The sequence below is a fragment of the Papio anubis genome, chromosome 11 (assembly GCF_008728515.1).
Source record: "Papio anubis isolate 15944 chromosome 11, Panubis1.0, whole genome shotgun sequence".
In the NCBI taxonomy this organism is placed as follows: Eukaryota; Metazoa; Chordata; class Mammalia; order Primates; family Cercopithecidae; genus Papio; species Papio anubis.
Genome location: NC_044986.1, coordinates 37,544,817 through 37,562,800, shown reverse-complemented (window position 1 = coordinate 37,562,800; position 17,984 = coordinate 37,544,817). Strand labels below are relative to the sequence as shown.

The 17,984-nt window shown below is 37.0% G+C and overlaps 2 protein-coding genes across 4 annotated transcripts in view; both read left to right on the top strand.

Annotated features, from left to right (window-relative positions):
- The window catches only part of ZNF518A (zinc finger protein 518A), a 76,787-nt gene that overhangs the window by 9,429 nt on the left and 49,374 nt on the right, over nucleotides 1-17,984 (top strand). The window lies entirely within an intron of this gene.
- Nucleotides 4,850-5,908, top strand: LOC101001328 (40S ribosomal protein SA). Its single transcript, XM_003904050.5, has one exon. It carries the CDS (start codon nucleotides 4,931-4,933, stop codon nucleotides 5,816-5,818), a length of 888 nt encoding a protein of 295 aa, XP_003904099.1. The 5' UTR covers nucleotides 4,850-4,930; the 3' UTR covers nucleotides 5,819-5,908.

The window sequence follows — 17,984 nt, the reverse complement described above, 5'->3', positions numbered from 1 at the left end:
CTTGGCAGTTTGGAGGAAAAGAGAGGTGGCCAGTGTATCAGTTAGACTTCTCCTTGCAATCAGTGGAAACCAATATAACAGTTTAAGCAGGAAGAGAATTTATTGAAAGATACTTAGCAGCTCACAGAATCTCTGGGATGCCAAAGAACCATCTTGGAGACTGGCCTGCCAAGACAAATTCCCAGAATCACACTGCGGAACTGGTCTAGTGGGAACATCACTACTGTGCTTGCTGGTTATGGATGCTATTGCTTGCACCAATAATGATACTGCTACTTCTGACTCTTAAATTTCAGTGTATCTGCCACCTTACCCTCCACCCTTATTTACAACACTAGTTTCCAATTTAAAGTCTGGAGAAGTGACTCACTCATGTAGATCCTATATGTGTTTGCACATTTGTACTGGTATTTTTAGACTAAATTCCTAAAGGAACTGTTGAGTTTAAGGAGAAGCACATTTACATATTTTTTTCAGACAGGGTCTCACTCTGTTGCCCAGGCTAGAGTGCAGTGGTGCAATCATGGCTCACTATAGCCTCTACCTCCCAGGCTCAAGTGATCCTCCCACCTCAGGCTCCCAAGTAGTTGGAACTGCAGGCATGCACCACCATGCCCAGATAATTTTTAATTTTTTGTAAAGGCGGGGTCTCCCTGTGTTGCCCAGGCTAGTCTTGAACTCCTGAGTTCAAGCAATCCTCCTTAGTCTGCAAAAGTGTTGGGGTTACCCAACACTTGGTATTACTTATTAACTCTAGATTTATGTTTTAGGGTAGGATTGCAGAGCTGCATATATTTGGATTTCATCTTGGCTCCATGGCAGTAATTGTGCATCATTGGGCAAATTAGTCTACTTCTCTGTGCTTCATTTACCTTGTGTATATAATATGAAAATGACTACCATGTTTCTGAGACTGCCACTTGTCCCCCAGTATCCTCTTTCCCCTTCGATACACACAGAGCCCCAAATTTTATCTAGATCCATACCTATGCAGAATCAGTACTAATTTACTCTTTTCCCTTAGTCATAGCCATCACTAAAGCCTGTTGAGCCAGTGTCAGCAATTTGTAAGAAAAGCCCAGAGCACTTTTAAAAAAATGCTGCATCACAAAGTTTCTTTATGGTACATGGGATGATACTGGATAGAAAAACAGATACTTGTGCCACTGAGTTAAAGTGATTGAACACAAATGTAAATGTGAAGGAATTTTAGAAATACCTTAACTGATTTGTTTTGCTTACATATTTCTTTTTATATATACAAAAATTATATATAGTTGAGTACATGTCTAAATCAAAAAGGTATATTTCAATAAGCACACAATAAACATCCTGATAAGAAAGCATCTCACAATTTAATTGAAAGCATTTAAAAAATTTTTTAGATTCAATTTAAAATGGAAAATGTGGTACACATACACTGTAGAATACTATACAGCCATAAGAAAGAATGAAATTATGTTCTTTGCAGTAACATGGATACAGTTGGAGACCATTATCCTAAGCAAATTTATGTAGAAACAGAAAACCAAATACCATGTTTTCACTTATACATGGAAGCTAAACAATGGGTACCTACACTGTTTTACTCAACATTTTGGGAAGTAACTGCCTCTGACTTCAACTCAAGAAAACACTTTTTTTATTGCTAATGTAGTCGGTTTTTGTAATGGCGTCAGCAAATAAAAGGATGCTTATTTAAAAAAAAAAAGATTAGACATAAAGATGGGAACAATTGACACTGGGAACTACAGAAGTGGGAAGGGAAGGAGACAGAAAAGGTTGAAAAGCTACCTATTGGTTACTATGCTCACTATCTGAGTGACGGCTTCAATCATATCCCAAACCTCAGCATCACACAATATAACCATGAAACAAACCTCCAGGAGGGTCACTTGAGGCCAGGAGTTCAAGGCCAGCCTGGGCAACATAGAGAGACCCCCATCTCTTAAAAAAAAAAAAAAAGTAAGAAATTGGCAGGGCATGGTAACACGTGACTGTTGTCCCAGCTACCCAGGAGGTTAAAGCAGAGGATGGCTTGATCCTAGGAGTTCAAGGCTGCAGCGAGCTGTGATCGCGCCGCTGTACTTCAGCCTGGGTGACAGAGTGAGAATCTGTCTTTATTTTTATTTTTTAAAGCTGATATTATATAGGAACAATGTTCTCTGAAAAACATGAAATAAAATTAAAAATCAATACAAACAGTTAAAAATTAGTTGTGAAAACAAAACCTTACTTCCAAACAACTCAAGGTCCAACTAAGAAATCAGAAGATAGTGAAATCACTCCAGATAAACAACTGGTGCAGTGCAGCTAAAATGGAACTTAGAGGGAACTTGATAGGCTTTACATTTTAGAATACAATAAATAAAAAAACTATAAATAAACCAAGTATTTAATTCATGAAGTTAAAAATAAGATAGAATGAACTCAGATAATATAGAAGAAAATAAACACAGGAGAATTTAATTATTTAGAAAACAAAATAACAGAAAAACATAATACCTCCAAAAGATTTTTTTTATTTTGAAAGAATAATAAACAGACCAATATAAAGATAGAGACAAAAAGAAGGAAAACATAAAGAATCAAAACAAGAAAAACAGCTATTGTAGAGACTTAAAAAGCCTTAGAAGGATAATTTGAATAGCCATGTTCAATAAATTTGTAAAACCTAGATGAAATAGATTATTTTCTATGAAAATATAAGTCACCAATAAAGCTTAGAAAATCTGAGCAAATAAATAATCATTCAAAAACAATAATATTAAAATGTCTACCTTCTACAATAAAGATGTTATCTGTATATAGATTTATAGGCAGTCTTAACAAATGTTCAAGAAACAACTGAATCCTATCTTACACAAACTGCTACAAGATTATTTTTAAAAATTATTTTAAAAGGAAACATGACCAGGCATGGTGGCTCACACTTGTAATCCCAGCACTTTGGGAGGCCAAGGTGGGTGGATCACTTGAGACCAGGAGTTTGAGACCAGCCTGGCCAACATGGTGAAACCCCATCTCTACTAAAAATACAAAAATTAGCCAGGCATGGTGGTGGGTGCCTGTAATCCCAGCTACTCAGGAGGCTGAGGCAAAAGAATCACTGGAACCTGGGAGGTGGAGGTTCCAGGGAACCAAGATCGTGCCACTGCACTCCTACTCCAACCTGGGCGACAGAGCAAGACTCTGTCTCAAAAAAAAGAAAAAAAAAAAGAGGAAGCATGACCTATTAATTTTTTTGAGACATACAAGAGCAAGGAAAGAAAATTATAGCCACATTTCTCTTATGCACATGGATGTAAACACATTAAATATATCAACACGTTGAATCAAACGTATTAAAAAATAGACCATGACAACTTTACATCAGAAATACAACAGTGGTTCAACAACTAAAATTACATCATTGTAACTCACAATATTAAGGAATCAAATTTTAAAATGTGGCCATTTTAATGGTCAGTGGATGAGGAAAATCTGTTTGATGATATTTAAAATCTATTCAAGATTCTTAAAAAACAACAACAACAAACAAAAACTTCTTAGCAAAAGAGGAAAAGAAAGACACCTCTTAATGTCGTGATTGACATCAGTGCAAAACCCATAAACACTTTCACTTAACACCATTACCACTTAATGTTTACATTTAGAAGCATTTTTATAAAAGTTAGGACGTTATATAGATGCATAGATATTTTCTGTTACCATTACTACTCAAGATTACATTGGAGACCTTAGGCATGTTCAGATTGGCTTCTTATTTTGTTTTATTTTTTGGCTGGAGTGCAGTGGCGTGATCTCGGCTCACTGCAACCTCCGCCTCCTGAGTTAAAGCAATTTTCCTGCCTCAGCCTCCATGCGCGGCCAAATTTTTGTGTTTTAGTAGAGATGGGGTTTCACCCTGTTCCCTGGGTTGGTCTCAAACTCCTGAACTCAGGCAATCCACCCACCTCAGCCTCTCAAAGTGCTAGGATTACAGGCGTGAGCCACCTCACCCAGCCCAGATTGGCTTTTTTTTTATCAAGCAATATGTACTTAAGTTTGTTCCAGGTCTTGCGGCTTGATAGTTCATTTCCTTTAATGGCTAAATACTAAATAATATTTCATTGCATGGATAGATATACTACAATTTGTTTATCCATTCACCTTTTGGAAGGACATCTTGGTTGCTTCCAGTTTTTGGCAATTATGAACAAAGCTGTAATAAACATTCCTAGCAGATTTTGTGTGAAAGTAAATTTTCAACTCATTGGGGCAAATACCTACAAGTGCAATTCCTGAGCTCTATGGTAAGACTATATTTAACTTTGTAAGAAACTGCCAAACAGTATTTTAAAGTGGCTATACCACTGTGCATTTCCACCAGTGATAAATGAGAGTTTGCATTGCTCCACATTCTCCCCAGTATTTGGTATTGTCAGTTTTTGGATTTGAGGCATTCTAATAGGCGTGAGGTGGTATCTTGTTGTTTTAATTTTCATTTCCCTAATGACATAAGGTGTTATTATGTCATTAGGCATATGGTGTATGGTATATGTGGTCTCATATGTTTATTTGCCATCTGTGTATTTCCTCTGGTGAGGTGTTTTTCAGATCTTTAGCTTATTTTTTAAATTGAGTTCTTAGTTTTCTTATTGTTGAGTGTTAAGACTTCTTTATATATTTGAATACAAGTTCTTTGTCAGATATGTATTCTGCAAATATTTTCTCCCAGTCTGTGGCTTGTCTTTTAATGTTCTTAACAGTGTATTTCACAGAGCAAAAGTTTTAACTTTAAGTGAAGTCCAGATTATCAATTTTTTCTTTCATGAATTGTGCTTTTGGTGTAGTATCTAAAAAGTTATCGCTTTTCCGCGCTACCTACAGAGAGGTCCATACGGCGTTGTTCTGGATTCCCGTCGTAACTTAAAGGGAAACTTTCACAATGTCCGGAGCCCTTGATGTCCTGCAAATGAAGGAGGAGGATGTCCTTAAGTTCCTTGCAGCAGGAACCCACTTAGGTGGCACCAATCTTGACTTCCAGATGGAGCAGTACATCTATAAAAGGAAAAGTGATGGCATCTACATCATAAATCTGAAGAGGACCTGGGAGAAGCTTCTGTTGGCGGCTCGTGCCATTGTTGCCATTGAAAACCCTGCTGATGTCAGTGTTATATCCTCCAGGAATACTGGCCAGAGGGCCGTGCTGAAGTTTGCTGCTGCCACTGGAGCCACTCCAATTGCTGGCCGCTTCACTCCTGGAACCTTCACTAACCAGATCCAGGCAGCCTTCCGGGAGCCACGGCTTCTTGTGGTTACTGACCCCAGGGCTGATCACCAGCCTCTCACGGAGGCATCTTATGTTAACCTACCTACCATTGCTCTGTGTAACACAGATTCTCCTCTGCGCTATGTGGACATTGCCATCCCATGCAACAACAAGGGAGCTCACTCAGTGGGTTTGATGTGGTGGATGCTGGCTCGGGAAGTTCTGCGCATGCGTGGCACCATTTCCCGTGAACACCCGTGGGAGGTCATGCCTGATCTCTACTTCTACAGAGATCCTGAAGAGATTGAAAAAGAAGAGCAGGCTGCTGCTGAAAAGGCAGTGACCAAGGAGGAATTTCAGGGTGAATGGACTGCTCCAGCTCCTGAGTTCACTGCTACTCAGCCTGAGGTTGCAGACTGGTCTGAAGGTGTGCAGGTGCCCTCTGTGCCTATTCAGCAGTTCCCTACTGAAGACTGGAGTGCTCAGCCTGCCACGGAAGACTGGTCTGCAGCTCCCACTGCTCAGGCCACTGAATGGGTAGGAGCAACCACTGAATGGTCTTAAGCTGTTCTTGCACGGGCTCTTAAGCAACATGGAAAAATGGTTGATAGAAAATAAACATCAGTTTCTAAAAAAAAAAAAAAAAAAAAAAAAGTTATCACCAAACACAAGGTCACCTAGATTTTCTCTTGTGTTATCTTCTAAAAGTTTTAGTTTTGCATTTTACATTTAGGTATAAGATCTGTTTTGAATTATGAGTTGTGAAATGTGTGAAGTCAGTATATATATTGTTTTAACATGTGGATGGCCAGTTGTTCCAGGAACAATTGTTGAGAAGACTAGCCTTTCTCCATTGAATCTCCTTTGCTCCTTTGTCAAAGGTCAGGTGAGAATATTTGTGTGGATCTGTTTCTGGGCTCCCTATTCTATTCCATTGATCAGTTTGTCTGTTCTTTTACCAATACTACACTGTCTTGATTACTATACATTTATGCTAAGCCTTGAAGTCAGGTAATATTAATTCTCCCAGTTTATTCTGCCTCCTCGGTATTGTATTGGCTACTTTGGGTCTCTTGACTGTCCATATAAATTTGAATTTGTTGATATCCACAAAATAGCTTGCTGGGTTTTTTATTTGAATTACATTGAATCTATAAAGTTGGGAAAACCAAACATCTTAACAATATTGAGTATTTTTATCCATGAACATAGTCTCTACATTCTTTTAAATATTCTTTGGTTTCTTTCATTGGAGTTTGCAGTTTTCCTCATATAGATTTTGTACATATTTTGTTAGATTTATTCCGAAGTACTTCATTTCTTCATGCTAATAGTATTGTATTATGTTTTCTTTTATTCCTGTTTTAGGTTCGGGGTACATGTGTGGGTTTGTTCTATAGGTAAACTGTGTGTCACGGGATTTGGTGTACATATTATTTCGTCATCCAGGTAATAAGCATAGTCCCCAATAGGTAGTTTTTTATTCTTTCCCTCTTCCTACCCTCCATGCTCAAGTAGGCCCCAGTGTCTGTTTTTCCCCTCTCTGTGTCCATAAATGTGAGCACGCAGTATTTGGTTTTCTGTTCCTGGATTAGTTTGCTTAAGATAATGGCCTCCAGCTCCATTCATCTTGCTGAAAAAGGCATGAGGTTGTTCTTTTTAATGGCTGCATAGTATTCCATGGTTATACGTACCACATTTTCTTTATCCAAACTACTGTTGATGGGCAGTTAGGCTGATTCCATGTATTTACTATTGTGAATAGTGCAGCATCAAACATAGACATGAATGTGTCTTTATAACATAATGATTTATATTCCTTTGGGCAATACCTAATAATGGGATCTATGAGTCAAATGGTAATTAGGTTTTTTGAGGAATCACCACACTGCTTTCTACAAGGGCTGAACTATTTTACATTCCCACCAGCAGTGTATAAGTGTTCCCTTTTTACCACAATCTCACCAGCATCTGTTATTTTTTGACTTTTTAATAATGGCAATTCTGACTGGTGTGAGATGGTATCTCATTGTAGTTTTGATTCACATTTCTCTAATGATTAGTGATGTTGAGTATTTTTTCATATGCTTGTTAGCCATGTGTATGTCTGCTATTGAAAAGTGTCTGTTCCTGTCCTTTGTCCACTTTTTTTTTTTTTTGAGATGGAGTCTCGCTCTGTCCCCGGGCTGGAGTGCAGTGGCCGGATCTCAGCTCACTGCAAGCTCCGCCTCCCGTGTTTACGCCATTCTCCTGCCTCAGCCTCCCGAGTAGCTGGGACTACAGGCGCCAGCCACCTCGCCCGGCTAGTTTTTTGTATTTTTTAGTAGAGACGGGGTTTCACCATGTTAGCCAGGATGGTCTCGATCTTCTGACCTCGTGATCCACCCGTCTCAGCCTCCCAAAGTGCTGGGATTACAGGCTTGAGCCACCGCGCCTGGCCATCCTTTGTCCACTTGTTAATGGAGTTGATTTTTCTTTTACGTTTAAGTTCTTTATAGATTCTGGATATTAGACCTTTGTCAGATGCATAGTGTGCAAATATTTGCTCTCATTCTGTAAGTTGTCTGTTTACTCTGTTGATAGTTTCTTTGGCTGTGCAGAAGCTCTTTAGTTTAATTAGGTCCCATTTATTAATTTGTGTTTTTGTTGTCATTGCTTTTGGCATCTTCGTCATGAAATCTTTGCCAAGGCCTACCTCCAGAATAGTATTTCCTAGGTTATCTTCTGAGGTTTTTGTAATTTTAGGTTTTGCATTTAGTCTTTAATCCATCTTGAGTTGATTTTTGTGTATGGTGTAAGGAAGAGGTCCAGTTTCAATCTTCTGTAAATAGCTAGCCAGTTATCCCAGCACCATTTATTGAATACAGAGTCCTTTCCCCATTGCTTGTTTTTGTCAACTTTGTCAAAGATCAGATGGTTGTGGGTGTGCAGCATTATTTCTGGGTTCTTTATTCTGTTCCATTGGCCTATGTGTCTGTTTTTGTACCAGTACCTTGCTGTTTTGGTTACTGTAGCCTTGTAGGATTGTTTTGAAGTTGGGTAGCATGATGCCTCCAGCTTTATTTTTTGGTTTTCTGGGTGTTTTTTTTTTTTTGCCTAGGATTGCTTTGGCTATTTGGGCTCCTTTTTGGTTCCATATGGATTTTAAAATAGTTTGTGCTAATTCTGTGAAGAATGTTTGACAAGGATAGCATTGAATCTGTAAATTGCTTTGGGCCGTATGGCCATTTTAACAATATATTGATTCTTCTTATCCATGAGCATGGAATGTTTTTCCATTTGTTTGTGTCATTTCTGATTTATTTGAGCAACATTTTGAAATTCTCCTTGTAGAGATCTTTCACCTCTCAGTTAGCTGTATTCCTAGGTATTTTATTCTTTTTTGTTGCTATTGTGAATGGGATTGCATTACTGATTTGGTTCTTAGCTTGAATATTTTTGGTGTATAAGAATGCTATTGGCCGGGCGCGGTGGCTCACGCCTGTAATCCCAGCACTTTGGGAGGCCGAGGCGGGCGGATCACGAGGTCAGGAGATCGAGACCATCCTGGCTAACATGGTGAAACCCCCTCTCTACTAAAAATGCAAAAAATTAGCCGGGCGAGGCGGCGGGCGCCTGTAGTCCCAGCTACTCGGGAGGCTGAGGCAGGAGAATGGCGTGAACCCGGGAGGCGGAGCTTGCAGTGAGCCGAGATCGCGCCACTGCACTCCAGCCTGGGCGACTAAGCGAGACTCTGTCTCAAAAAAAAAAAAAAAAAAAAGAATGCTATTGATTATTGTGCATTGATTTTGTATCCTGAAACTTTGAAGTTGTTTATTAGCTTATGGAGCTTTTGGGCAGAGACTATGGGAATTTTTAGGTATAGAATCATGTTGTCTGCAAACAGGAATAGTTTGGTTTCCTCTTTTCCTATTTGGATGCCTTTTATTTCTTTATCTTGCCTGATTACTGTGGCCAGGACTTCCAGTACTATGTTGAATAGGAGTGGTGAGAGAGGGCATCCTTGTCTTGTTCTGGTTTGCAAGGGGAATGCTTCCAGCTTTTGCCCATTCAGTGTGATGTTGGCTGTGGGTTTGTAATAGATGGCTCTTATTCTTTTGAAGTATGTTCCTTCAATGCCTAGTTTGTTGAGGGTTTTTTTCAATACGAAAATGTTAGCAGAAAGGGTCCTGATCCAGACTCCAAGAGAGGGATCTTGGATTTCACGCAAGAAAGAATTCGGGGCAAGTCCATAGAGTAAAGTGAAAGCAAGTTTGTTAAGAAAGTAAAGAAATAAAGAATGGCTACTCCACAGGCAGAGCAGTGCTTGAGCTGCTCAACTAAGGATACTTATTGTTACTTCTTGATTATATGCTAAACAAGGGGTGTATTATTTATGAGTTTTCTGGGAATGGGGTGGGCAATTCTGGGAACTGAGGATTCCTTTCCTTTTTAGACAATCTAGAGTAACTTCCTGATGTTGCCATTGCATTTGTAAACTGTCACTGCACTACTGGGAGTGTCATTTAGCATGCTAATGCATTATAATTAGCATATAATGAGCAGTAAGGACAACCAGAGGTCACTCTAGTCACTATCTTTGTTTTGGTGGGTTTTAGCTAGCTTCTTTACTGCAACCTGTTTTATCAGCAAGGACTTAATGACCTGTATGTTGTGTGGACCTCCTATCTCATCCTGTGACTTAAAATGCCTAACCTCCTGGGAATGCAGCCCAGTAGGTTTCAGCCTTATTTTACCCAGCCCCTATTCAAGATGGAGTCAGTCTGGTTTGAATGCCTCTGACAAAGGGATGTTGAATTTTATCAAAAGCCTATTCTGCATCTATTGAGATAATCATGTGGATTTTGTTTTTAGTTCTATTTATTTGATGAATCACATTTATTGATTTGCATGTATTGTACTAACCTTGGATCACAGTAATAAAGCTGGTTTTGATGTACGGCTGGTTTTGGTTTGCTAGTATTTTGTTGAGGATTTTTGTGTCTATGTTCATCAAGGATATTGTCCTGAAGTTTTCTTTTTTTGTTGTATCTCTGCTAGGTTTTAGTATCAGGATGATGGTGGCATCATAGAATGAGTTAGCGAGGAGTTCCTCCTCTTCAATTTTTGGGAATAGTTTCAGTAGGAGTGGTACAAATTCTTCTTTATACATCTGACAGAATCCAGCTATGAATGCACCTGGTCCTAGATATTTTCTTTGGTTGGCAGGCTTTTCAGTACTGATTCAATTTTGGAACTCATTATTGGTCTGTTCAGGGATTCAGTTTCTTCCTGGTTCAGTCTTGAGAGGTTGTATGCATCCAGGAATTTATCAGTTTCTTCTAGGTTTTCTAGTTTGTGTTCATAGAGTTGTTCATAGTTGTCTCTGAAGGTTTTTGTATTTCTGTGGGGTCAGTGGTAACATCCCCTTCATCATTTCCAATTGTGTTTATTTGGATCTTCTCTCTTTTTTCTTTATTAGTCTAGATAGCAGTCTATCTATCTCATCTTTTTTTTTTTCAAAAAGCCAACTCCTGAATTTGTTGATCTTTTGTATGGTTTTTCGCATTTCAGTTTCCTTCAGTTCAGTTCTGATTTTGGTTGTTTCTCATCTTCTGCTAGCTTTGGGGTTTGTTTGCTCTTTTTTCTCTAGTTCTTCTAATTTTGATGTCAGGTAGTTAATTTGAAATCTTTCCAACAGTTTGATGTGGGTGTTTAGTGCTTCCTATAAAATTCCCTCTTAACACTGCCTCAGCTGTGTCTCAGAGATTTGTGTATGTTGTATCTTTGTTCTCATTAGTTTTGAAGAATTTCTTTATTTCTGCTTTAGCTTCATTATTTGCCCCAAAGTCATTCAGGAGCAGATAGTTTAATTTCTCCTCTTTTTCTTTCTTTCTTTCTTTTTTTTTTTTTTTTTTTTTTTTGCAAGAGATTTCAGTTTTTACTTGTTTAAAGAGTGTAGGTGGTAGTTTCAACAAAAGACTTTTGGTAAAAACAGCTAGCAATAAGATCATGGCTATCAAAGCAGTTTCTTTCAGAGAAAATGGCCATTCCTTTAAGTGCTACATGTTTTTGGAAATTTCTTAGAACAGTCGTAAGGTTGTTTAATTTCTATGTAACTATGTGGTTTTGAGTGATTTTTTTCAGTGTTGATTTCTATTTTCATTGTGCTGTGGTCCAAGAGTGCGGTTGATATAAGTTAGTATTGTGTTATTAATTTCACATTTCAGTTGTTCACTGCTGGTAGATAGGAAAGCAATTGACTTTTGTAAATTAACATTGTATCCTGTAACCTTGCTGTAATCACTTATTAGTTCTAGCATTTTTTGGTCAATTATTTGAGATTTTATACATAGATAAGTATGTTATCTGTAAGCAAAGAAAACTTTATTACTTCCTTTTCAATCTGTATATTTTTTCTTTTCTTTCTTTGTCCTACTGAATTACCTAGGATTTTCAATATAATATTGAACAGAAGTGGAGAGAGGAAGCAATTTTGCTTCATTCCTAATTTTAGTGAAAAGCATCTACTTTACCATTATTAAGTATGATGTCAGCTATGGCATTTGTAGATATTCTTTATCAAGTTGAGAAGTTCCCCTCTATCCTAGTTTGCTGAGAGTTTTTATAATGAATAGGTATTGGATTTTGTCAGATGCTTTTTCTGCATCTATTGATATGACTATGTAATTTTTCTTTTTTAACCTATTGATTTGATGGATATAACATTAATTGATTTTCAAATACTGAATCAGCCTCACATAGTTTGTATAAATCCCACTTGGTCATGGTGTCTTTTCATCAATTATAGAGATTTTTAGTGATTATTTCTTCAAATACTGCCTCTCCAGCATTTTTTTTTCCTACTAGAACTCTGATTAGACAGGTGTTGAAATTCCCAGTCTTTCTTCTGTGTATTTTACATCCTTTTCATTATTCTCATCCCTTCGACTTTCAATGCTGCACTCAGGAAATGTTTTCAGATCTGTCTTTCACTTACTTTTTCATGTGTTTTTAATATTTAGTTTAATCCAGTTCCAGAGTTTTAATTTTCAATTACTATATTTTTGCTTTTTGGAAATTCTACCTGGTACTTTGTTAACTTCTCTGGCCAGTTTTGATAGACTCTTGGATTTTTACCTGAGGGAAATTTGCAATTTTTAACATAGATGATTAAATAAGATAGATTCAAACAGAAAGCACTAGTGCCACTGGGCTGAGGAGACAAACAAATAGAAATTGAGAGACAAAATATCAGAGCAGAGAAAATCAAGGAAAGTAAATCGAAAACTTGCATGTCATCTTCCCTCAAGACATTTGCCAGTTGCTAAGCTTTACATGCACAAGATGAAAGTTCAAGAAATCTAGGATAAAGAAGCATCTTTGAGGCTAAAGAGCTGAACAGGGATTTCAGCAGCTTTGGGGTGGTAGGGACACAGAGGTTCAAGTTAAAAAGATCGGCAAAGGTGGAAAAACTATATAAATACCACAGACTTTTAGAAGATACCACAGAAAGCCATATCCTAGGAGTAAGGGCAAAAAACAAAACAAAACAAAAAACTGAATCATCTTTTATAAGGCCTAAAACCAGGCCTATATAGAATTAAGATAATCTGTCCCATCTGTCAGAAGAAAACTGACTTAGGAAGGAGAAAACATTAGTTAAACCTTTTACAGTTTTAATACACAAAATCTGGTATTCAGTAAAAATTATGAGGCATGCTATAAGAAGAACCACATAACGAAAAAACAAATTTAAAACAGATGGAGAAATAGCCTCACAGTGATTCAGATATTGAAGTTAGCAGACAGAGACTTTAAAATAATGATGATCCATGTTTAATTGCTGACCAAAAAGAAAAAAGAAAAAATTGTTTCTAAAAACAATGATTAAGATAGCCAATAGAACAAAGGGAAAGACAGAATTTCAGCTGATGCTAGGAATCTATTTAAAAGGTCAAATGGAAATTTTAGAATTGAAAATAATCTGTAACTAAAATTAAGAAGTAAGTTGATGTGTTTAATAGATCTGACACATCGAAACAGGATATTTTAACTGGAAGACATATGAGTAGAAATTATCAAGATTAAAGCACAGAGAAAAAAGGATGGAAAATACATAACAAAGATAAGAATATATAGAACATGGTGACATCTTCTGACTTGTGTATAAATCTCAAAATAGGAGGAGAGAGAATAGAACAGTGGCAGTATTTCAGAATATGTTGGCTGAGAATATTTTTCTAGTGGTGAAAGATATCAAACCACAGATTTGAAAAGCTCTCTAAGAACCATAGGTAAGATAAATACAGATTATCATACTTGGGATCAGCATAGTCAAAGACAAGCAAATTATAAAAGCAACCTGAGAAAAATGAGATGTTTCTTTCAAATGGGCAGTTGAGTGAGGAAAGCCAGATAAATGACTTTTCAATAGGATCAATGAAAGTCAGAAAACAATAGAGCAATATATTTAAGTTGTTGAAACAAACTATCCATAAAGCTATAATTCTACAACTGGCAAAAAAATTCTTCACAATTAAAAAAATTGAAAAGCAAATAACCATATTTTCAGGCAAAAACGTTGAAAGAATGTTTTGCCAGCAGATTTTCACTAAGGGAAATATTAAAGGGAGTTGTTCAGAGAGAAAAGAAATGGTCCCAGGTGGAAGTATAGAATACAAAAAGAAATAAAGAGTGCTGGGAAAAGTAAATATGTGGGTATATTAGAGTGAATATTGACTTTATCAAATGACAAAAATAATGCCTTGGGCTTAAAATATTTATAAAATGAAATCTATGACAACAATAGGACAAATTGGGGGGCAGGTAAATGGATTTAAAATTTGTAAAGCTCTTTCATTGTTTGTGAAGAGATAAAATTACTAATTTCATAGGGACTCTAACAAGTCAAGAATATATAATGTAAATGCTAAATTATTGATTAAGGACTGTATAATAAACTAATAAGGGGAAAATAAAATAAAAATACTTGAGTCATCCAAAAGAAGAAAATAATTAGTAAATTAACTGGTAAACTTTAAGATATGTCAGAGAAAAACATCAGAAGAATAAGATACCAAGAGAAAAAAGAAAATATTTAGAAAAGTTTAAGACACTAGGGAATAAAATGATAAGGCATTGCATATTGTATAACCTGTTTGTATTGGAGTCCCAAAAAAGGAGGAGCAAGAGAATGGTACAGAAATAATGTTTGAAGACATAATAGCTGAGATTTTCCCAAAACTGAAAAGTGATCTCCAGGCTTAGAGATTTCCAGTGATTTTTGCCTCCTGGTATTCTCCGCTCCTATATAGTTTTCTCCCACATTGCAGAGGGCTAATCTGTATAACCAATAAAAGAGTGCAGAAAGGATGGAGTGTGCTTTCCAAGGCCAGGCATAAAGGACATTTCACCTTCCATCTTGCTCTCTCCGATCACTTTCTGAGAGAAGCTAACTGCCATGCCATGAAGACATTTAGGTAGCCCAATGGAGAGATCCATGTGGCAGGAATTGAGGCCTATTGTCAAAAAACAGTACTAACTTGGCAGCCAATTGAGTAAGCTATGTTGGAAGCAGATCTTCTAGGCCCAGTCAAACTTTCAGATAACTGCATTCTTAGCTGTCTTCTGTTAACCTTAAGAGAGACCCTGAGTCACAGCCATAATCGTTAAGCCGCTCCCAGGTTTTTCACCCTAAATAAACTGTAGGAGATAGTAACTGTTTATTGTCTTATGCCACTAAATCTGGGCTAATTTGCATGCAGTGACAAATAACAAATACAGATTTTTGAGGCCTGGAGTTGGAGTGCTGCTGTAACCAAAACCTAAAATGTAATGGCTTTGGAACTAGGCAGTATACAAAACACAGAATGGTGAAAACCTTGAAGAGCCTTTAGGTGTTTGTTAGTAGAAACCTGATGGCATTTTAGGAGACTGCAGGTGAGGACTTAAAGTGAAAGGGAGGTAAATTTTACTGAATATTGGAGGAAAGGAAATATTCCTTATGTAAAAACAAAGTTTAGCAAAACTAGTACCTGCAGTAACATGGAAAGTAGCAAACATATCTGATGAGCTATGTGATCTAGCTGAAAACAATTTTCAGGCAAAGTATTGCGTGCCTCCTTGATTCTTCATTTTGCTTATAGTAAAATGTGAAAGGCTAGGAGAAGCAAAAAATAGAACTGCTTTTAAAAAGTTGAGTAAGGGAAGCCAGAAATCATTAGATTTGAACATTCTTAGCCTCTCCAAATGACACAGAATGCTGAAATTAACAAATGGCTTCCAGACAAAGGTCAAATTTAAGGCACTTTAAGAAAAACTTGGTCTAAAGATGAAGCTGAGGGTGTGCCTATAAAATCCTTTTAAAGAGCTCATGAAGTGATCCACATAAAGGTTATGTGACTCTTAGGTGTGCTGTCCCCAGCACATCAGTGGAAGTCCAGTGTAGAAAAGGGATCACTTCAATGAGATTTGTGGGTGTGGCTTTTGCTTAATAGAGTAAATCCAAGAACTCTCACAGAATACCCACAGTTTTAAAGATACTTTTATTGGTGGAAACACCACTAGCTTGGACTTAATGGGTCAGAAATAGCAAAAAGGAAAATAAGTTCTTGGATTTGGAAACATTTATAGGCATGAACTAGGCCAAGAAAATCATGCAACCAAAACCAATGATAGTGTTTTATGAAAAAGGAAGAATAACTCAAAGAAGAGAATCAAAAGCCCAGATGGTAGAGCCAAGAGATATGGAGAATTGTTCCTCTGCAGGATTAGCAATGAATTCCGATCAAGGACTTTGAAAATTTGTCCAGGTGAAGTTCAGAATTGCTGTGGACTGTGTGTTGTATTCATTCCCCCATTCTTTTAAACAGGAGCATCTATAGCAGTTATCCTTTGCCTGTGCCACCATACTGTTTGACATGGGAGACACTAACAACTTGTCACTTTAGTTCACATGCCTTCAGATTGAAAGGAACAATACTTGAGCTTTTATGAAAGAACTACACCCAAGAAGACTTACCTATATCTGGACCTGATATAAAGTTTTGTACTTTGAGCTCATGCTGTAATGGATTAAAACTTTTGAGGGTGACTTTTTTTCATATGAGAGGGACATGAATAATTGGGTTACAGAAGGTGGAATATGGTAGTTACCCACCAAGATGAACTCCAGTGATTTTTGTTTCTTGGTATTAAACTCTTGGGTAGTCCCCTCTCATTCTGAATACAGTTGGCCTCTGTAACTGATACTTCTGAGACAATATAATAAAAGACAATGTGGCTTCTATCATGTGTTCTTTTAGATCACTTGCTTTGGTAGAAATCAACTGCCGTGCTAGTATACTCAACCAGCCCAATGGAGAAGTCCATGTAACACTGCATTGAGACCACCTGCTAATAGTCAGCACTGATTTGCCATGCATGTAATCAGACACCCTGGCAGTGGATCTTCAACCTTAGTCAAGCCTTTAAATGAGTGTAGTCTTAGCAAGCATCTTGACTGCTATCTCATGTGAGACCCTGTGTCAGAAACACCTAGTTAAGCTGCTTCCAGATCCCTCCAACATAAACACTATGAGATAATAAATATATTTTTGTTCTGTTAAGAGACGGAGTATATGTTGCCCAGGCAGGCCTTGAACTCCTGGGCTCAGTGATCTTGCTGCCTCAGCCTCCTGAGCAGCTGGGACTACAGGCATACATCACAGTGCCCAGCTTGATAATAAATGTTTATTGGTTTTACCTGCTAAGATTTGAAGGTAATTTTTAAATGCAGCCATAGATAGCTAATAACATAATTTTTTCCAAAACTGAGGGGGTTTTTCCCCAAAGAAAAACACGAAGGATAAATATATGAAATGACATAAGAACCAAACTGCTAAAATCAAAGACAGGGAAATTTTTAAAAGCAAAATTCTGTTCATAGAAAGATAAAAAACACATATTATCTTCAACAGAATAAAAATTGAATAGATAACTGTGACTCCTCAACAGAAACAATGAAAGTCAGAGGCACCATAAAGTTATCGTCAATGTGGTACAAGAAAACAACTGCCAACCTAGAATTCCATAACAAACGACACCGTCTTTCAGTAATGAAGGTGAAATAAGTACATTTTCAAGAGAACAAAAACAAAAAGCTTTATCACCAGCAAACCCACACTAAAAGATTAAGTGTTTCCCCCATCACCCCTGCAAGCAGAAGAGAAAGGATCCCAGACAGAAATTTGGAGTTGCAAGATATTATGAAAGCATGTAAAAGTAAATCTGAATCAATTATGCAATTATGTCTATGTAAAGCAGTGATAACAATGTCTATTGGGGCTTACGATAGAAAATTAAAATCTATAAACAATAGCACATAAACTAAGAAAGATGGGATTAAACTGAGTTAAAATGTTCTCTTAATTGACAAGAAAAAGGAAAAAGTACTGATATACATTAGACATTAATAAGCCATGGGTAAATAATATAAACTATAATAAAGCACTTAAAGACAAGTAAAGAATAGATTACTACAAAACTGATAAAAGGAATAATAAAACCACCAATCAATCCAAAAGAAGAAAGAAAAGGAGAAAAATGATAGTGGAAGAGGTAGAAAAAAACAAACCAAAAAAAAGATAGTAGATTTAAGTTCACATACATTCCTATCTAATTATATTAAGGATAAATGACTGTATTGTCCAGCTAGGAGCAAACCATTTTCTTAGTAAGAGAAACTATGATCTGCTGTTTATAAGAGACA